We start from the raw sequence: 6,703 nt of genomic DNA, 5'->3' as shown, positions 1-6,703 counted from the left end.
GGGAACACTTAAGTGTGCTTGAAGAGGTTGTATGGGCGGTCACTTCTTGTCTCACTCAAGTGTGTCTTAAGATTATATTAGGTAGAGGTCCTATGGTAATGAAATGACATGTGTTCTTTTAAAGTTAAGCATGGGTTGTATATGGACATATGTTGAGTATATGTATGGTTGGCTATGGTCTTATATGTTAATGTTGACTTGTATTATGTCTCTTATACTTGTAAAGGAAAGGTTTTATCAAATGATATGAAAGCATTTACTTCCTTGAAAATTTCCTTTTTGGCATTTTTTTGCATGGTCTCCATACTTAGTACTTAATTGTGCTAACCCCTTTCTTTCCCTTTTTGGACTAAAGTGTAGGGATTTGGAGATGATGACATGTCATGGCTATCTGATAGGTTTCTAAGTGTTGAAGATGAAGACTTGGTGAGTCCTCATATATTCGAGGACAATACCCTATATGTCCTTTCTTTTTATGTCTTTCTAGTATTTGCTTAAGTTTTGTATGGGCTAAATCCCAATGTTGTATTCAAAGTATTAGATGGTTTTGAGACATCATGTATAAAGTCTAGAAAGTCTTCCGCTTGCTATATTTTTTTTTTTTTAATGAAATGTCTTCCTTGTAAAGAAAGTTTTAAATTCCTTATGGTTTTTTTTGTGTCTATGCGATGAATGAATGCTAAGAGGCTTGTATTAGACCTCTTCGAGGTCGAGTACGCCGGTTACGACTAGGGGGTGCTCCCGGGTCGTGACAATAATCAAGCTGCTATAGCCATATCCAAAGATCCCATGTTTCATGGAAGGACTAAGCACTTCAACATCAAGTTTTATTTCTTGAGGGAAGTGCAGAAAAACAGTGAAGTGGTTTTATTCTATTGCAAATCAGAGAATCAAGTGGCGGACATTTTTACAAAGTCATTTCATGTTAGCAGATTCGAATTTCTTAGAGAAAAGTTGGGAGTTTGCAGCTCCTGATTCAGGAGAAGTGTTGTTACGTGTCTCAGGATCTGCTTTGAATGGGTTAGAGACTTCAACTGATTATTAGGAGATTAGTTTTCTTTTAGTCATTATCCTATTAACTAGTTATAGTTGTTCCTATTTTATAGGCATGTTAGCAGTCTTTTAGCAGTCCATGTTCTGTGTTAGTTGTACTACCCCTCTCCTTATTTAATCAGCTTGAAGTTCAAAAAATTTATTCTTCAGATTTCAATTCATCTTGTTGTTTCAGTTAAATTAATAACAAGATGTATTCCCAGTTCTCTTTGCTATCTGCTGAATTGTGTTAATTTACTCCTTTAGTCTTTCTTCTTAGGTCATAAAAAAGTTTCAAGCTAGAAGAACTACTTATGTTAACACTTGAGAGTTTGCATAATTCAAAATTCAACTACATATAGTATATGTGTTTTGGCCTTCATAGAAATTCCAATGTATAAGGCTCTGCAACATGAATGCAATATACTATGAAACATGTTCTATTGAAATTTAGTTTAATCATGTTGCGTATTTACATATCTTCTTTATAACTTTTTAATTTCACAAAATGCCCGTGCCTTGCACAGACACCCTTATTATATATTATAAATATACACAACAAAAATTCACAAGTATTAAATAATTACATAAAGTTATAATAATTAAATCGATTGATCATGTGAAAATTATTTTATATAATAATCATATATCTTTTTATGGCGGTTCTTCCTTCTAATGACCGGCATATCTATGATTCTTTTCTCCCAGATGAAGCAGCATGCATCGGTCCGTAGAACCTATAAAAAGGAGATGGTTGTGGTGTGAAGTACTCTTGTGCACCTACGTCATTTGGCTCGCGCGCAGAAGGTGGGGCTCATAGTCTTCCAGAGAACCTTAGGCTTACCTATGTGGCGCCACCACAAACCAGAATTTCCTTTTAATTTATTTATTTTCCAAAACTATCCTTCCCCTTTCATGAAAAGTTGTGATTTTTATGAAATGTTGCGACTTTAATGAAGAGTTGCGACTTTTATGAAAAGTTTTGACTTTTATTAAAAGTTACGACTTTAATGAAGAGTTGTGACTTTTATGAAAAGTTGTGACTTTTATGAAAAATTGTGACTTTTATGGAAGGTTGTGACCTTTCCGAAGTGTTGCAACTTTTTCAAATAGTTCTAACTTTTTCGATAAGGCACACTAAACATTTGTTGACACTACCCTTGTTGTCTATAAATAGAGGGATTTCCTCTCTTTTTAAAATAACGAAAATTCTGAACCTCTTCTTCTTCTTCTTCATGATTAAATATTTGTGTACTTTGCTCCTGTTGAGTGGCTCAATGCACCATTGCTTATGTTACAGATCCTGGTATGTATTTTTACAGTCATTAATTTATGCTTATGTTATTAAGGGCAAATAATAAGATGTAATCAATTTCATTTTCCTTTATATTACAAATGTTTGTTACTACGTAATCTTGTATGTACGATAATATAGTGTTTTAGTTTTAATGACTGATAGATTTTAAGTATTATTTTATAAATTTGGTGATATTAGGGTAATTTTACTAGTGTTATAAAAAAGATAATTAGTTAATAAAGCAACGAATGCCAAGTGAAAATTGAAAATTTAGAAAAGAATCATTCCGACTAATAAAAATATGTGTTCCACCAATAAGAGTGATCTAAATTAATATGGCTAAAGTATTCATTACCCCCTGAAATTGAAGCTTTTTATTCGGTGTACACCTAAACTATATTCCGTTTTAATTACCCCCGAACTTGTTTATTCCTCCATCGCATACACCTTTATTGTCCACCTGGCGTAGAAATTGACCACACTCTACTAGGTGCGTGAGGAAGTGATTTTTTACCACATCATAAAGTTACAACGGTAAAAAAATGTAAATCTCCATTTTTCTTTAATATTTGGCATATTTTAAACGAAAAATAGGGCAAAATGCAAATGAAAAGTAAAGGAAACAAAGATTAACACTTACTTGATAAAAAATTCATTCAAATTTGAAATTGAATTGACCAACTTCACGTCTAGAAAAACCCAAATCCAGTTGGAGTTCCGCGAAATCAGCCCTTATTCAAAAATAAATTTTAAACAATGAATGTTTGATATTTATTTTTTGCCATATTAATTTATCTAGGTGGCTATTATTTATCCAGGTGGAAATCCACATCACCACTTTTGCCAGTTGTCGCGCGTGTGTAGTCACAATAGGAGCAGGTGGACAAAAAAGGTGTACGTGATGAAGGAATAAACAAGTTCGGAGGGATAATTAAAACGGAATATAGTTTAGGTGTACACCGAATAAAAAGCTTTAAGTTCAGGGGGTAACGAATACTTTAGCCAATTAAAAATGAATTGCACGATCACTTTAGAACTCAGTAAATAATGAATTGACTCATCCACCCTCTCCATTATTATTATATAAAATAAATATGAGTACAAAAAAATATCGTTTTTCATAGTTACTCTTATCATTAATTATGTATTCCTTAAATCATTTTTCAAAATATTGATCAATTAATTGGATATTATTATGAAATATTCATATCAATCATTATTTTTTTTTTTAAATATGTATAATTCAAAATGAATGAGTAAAATAAACGTACGAAAGTAATATATATGTTTTCTTCTCCTGTTTTATTGTACCACCAATTGTAAAATAAATAAAACGTGTTCAAAATTTCAACGGTGGAAATTTTTGAAAGGGACTATAAATGGTCCAACTATTGTCTTTTATTTATTTATTATTGATCCATAACCAAACAAAAGGTATATATGTTACGTGAATAATTGAAATTGTTTTTGCAAATAAGTGATAAAATAATTTAGATAACCAGTTCAACTTTTTCAGCGAAATAACATAATTTTAAATATTAAAAAAAAAAAATTAAATAATGATTTTGTCAAGCATGAACTCTATCTAAAAAGATGATTTTTTTTTTGCTATAAACTTCATACTAATTCTAACAATATCCTCGATTAGAAACAGACATATCAATTGAGATAAAAGACAAGTATTTATTAATACTATCACATGTCGGTCTATGAGTGAAACAAAAAAAATGATGCATGAGTGAAATTTAGTTGCCCCATAAATTTGGTTCACATGCAAATAAAATAAAGTCATAATACATAAATCTGCCTTTTAACTTGATTTTTAAATAAGAGTGTTAATGAGACGGTCATAAAACACAAATTTGGTTTATTTTTTATAGATACCATCCCAATTTTTTAGTTATTTTACAATGCAGGACCAAAACTAGATTTTTTAAAATCATCTCAATCATGTCGATTTCTCTTCAATATCAATAGGATTCGATAAATTTTCGATTACTTTGTTACTGTTAAACTTTCAATAGAACTAGTACGTAGTGTGTTAGGTTTTACAGTTTTGGTATTTAGCCGTAAACTAATTATTTGGTATATCAATATTATTTTATATTAATATGTGTAATTGGTTATGATTTATGAATGTATGAGTGTACTGATTGTATCATTTAAAAAGTAAAAACTAAAACTAATCAACTGAAGACCCAAGCAAAGTCTATTGGCCTAATTATTTTTATGTATTTGAAAAATAATTTATAAAATATGTTTTTATATTAAATTTAACATATTTGGTAATATATAGAATATATCGTCTATATGTAAGACTATTCGGTTAAATTAAAAAGATCACCCTAATTATTCAGGATGGTTAATTATAAGCTTATATAAAAGTCCACGGTTATATATAAAAAATCGTATGAATTGATTCAATATGTTTTGGTTCGATCGATTTTTCATATTTTTTTGATACCTCTAATTTCAATTGTCATCTATGCCCTTTAATTTTGCATGTTCATAAGTATACATTTAAACTATTCAAAAGTTAAACAAGTAAACACACATGTCCTATATGGCATAATATCGTAGGATGTTAGGTAGGACGTAGAATTGTTATGTAGGACGTATGTGTGTACTTGTCCAACTTTTGGATAGTTTAAATACGTATTTGTTTGTGTACATCTAAAATTGAAAGACATACACGCATTTAAGAGAACAGAATGAGTAAAACGTGTTGACATGCAAATTATCTTATTCTTTCTTCTATATAAGAGATGAATAGAAAGACTACAGTACACACAACAATTTTTCTTTTTTTTTTACAATGGCAACACTAAGAGTTTCTTCATTATTGGCTTCTTCTTCTTCTTCTTTGCATTGTAACCCTTCAGTTTTTACTAAATGTCAATCTAGTCCCAGATGGGCTTTTTCATTTTCAGTTACACCCTTGTGTTCAAGAAGAAGTAAAAGAATAGTTCATTGTATTGCTGGTGATACTCTTGGTCTTACTAGGCCTAATGAAAGTGATGCCCCTAAGGTGATTATAGTTTTATTTCGTTGTAGTACTGTTTTGGTACTATCTGTTGTTTTTTTACTATATATTGTCTTTTTTACTTTCATTAGTTTGTTTTATTTGGTTGTAGTACCGTTCTGCTACTAACAATTGTTTTCTTAACTACATATTGTCCCTTGTACTTTCATTATGTCTTTTTTAGTTTGTTTTATTTGGTTGTAGTATTGTTCTGTTACTATCTGTTGTTTTGTTTACTATATATTGTCTCTTGTACTTTCATTACGTCTTTTTTCTGTTTTATTTGGTTGTAGTATTGTTATGCTACTATCTGTTGTTTTCTTTACTATATATTGTCTTTTGTACTTTCATTAGTCTGTTTAATTTGATTGTAGTATTGTTTTGCTACTATATGTTGTTTTGTTTACTACATATTGTTTCTTTTACTTTCATTACATCTTTTATAGTCTATTTTATTTGGTTGTAGTACTGTTCTACTACTATCTATTGTTTTGTTTACTACATATCGTCTCTTGTACTTCCATTACGTCCTTTTTAGTCTATTTTATTTGGTTGTAGTACTATTCTGCAACTATCTGTTGTTTTGTTTACTACATATTTTCTCTAGTACTTTTATTACATCTATTTTAGTTTGTTTAATTTTATTTGGTTATAGTACTGTTCTGTAACTGTTGTTTTGTTTACTACATATTTTCTCTTGTAATTTTATTACGCCTTTTTTAATTTGTTTAATTTTATTTGGTTGTAGTACTGTTCTGCTACTATCCATATGTTGTTTTGTTTACTACATATTGTCTCTTATATCTCAGGCATCCTGGTGGAAGGATTACTCTAGTTGGACTTGGATCATCAGCATCATCACCTACTTCTTATCACAGTTTAGGAGAGGCTGCTGCTGCTGCTGCCAAGTCTGCTCAGGCTCGTAATATAGCCGTTTCACTTGCTTCCACAGATGGACTCTCTGCAGAATCGAAGATTAACTCTGCCCCTGCCATAGCAACTGGTATATATATGTCCATTTTCTTGGTGAACCATATTGAGAAACAAAACTTGATTAATTTTTTTGAATGTTATAGGAGTTATGCTGGGGATATTTGAAGATAATAGGTTTAGGTCCGAGTCAAAGACACCAGCTTTGGAATCTTTGGATATTCTTGGACTGGGAACTGGACCTGAAATAGAGAGCAAAATCAAGTATGCAGAACATGTATGTGCTGGTGTTATACTCGGTAGAGAGCTTGTTAATGCACCAGCCAATATAGTTACGCCTGGTTAGTGATCGTCTTTCAATGCATTTCCCTTTCAATCATATCATATATTACCAAAAGTGAGAATTAACATATCGACTTTGT

At 30.8% G+C, this 6,703-nt stretch overlaps 1 protein-coding gene across 1 annotated transcript in view; it reads left to right on the top strand.

Annotated features, from left to right (window-relative positions):
• LOC125852322 (leucine aminopeptidase, chloroplastic-like) overlaps positions 1-6,622 on the top strand; it is a gene marked incomplete at its 3' end in the record, with an annotated part of 9,749 nt that extends 3,127 nt beyond the window's left edge. The window contains exons 3-5 of the mRNA XM_049532074.1: positions 933-1,020; positions 6,161-6,354; positions 6,428-6,622. Coding sequence (XP_049388031.1) covers positions 933-1,020; positions 6,161-6,354; positions 6,428-6,622 — 477 coding nt within the window. The remainder of the gene's footprint in view (positions 1-932; positions 1,021-6,160; positions 6,355-6,427) is intronic.
• Positions 6,623-6,703: the final 81 nt, after the last annotated feature.

This window comes from Solanum stenotomum, unplaced genomic scaffold, assembly GCF_019186545.1.
Source record: "Solanum stenotomum isolate F172 unplaced genomic scaffold, ASM1918654v1 scaffold33904, whole genome shotgun sequence".
In the NCBI taxonomy this organism is placed as follows: Eukaryota; Viridiplantae; Streptophyta; class Magnoliopsida; order Solanales; family Solanaceae; genus Solanum; species Solanum stenotomum.
This window is presented reverse-complemented; position numbering and strand designations above follow the sequence as displayed.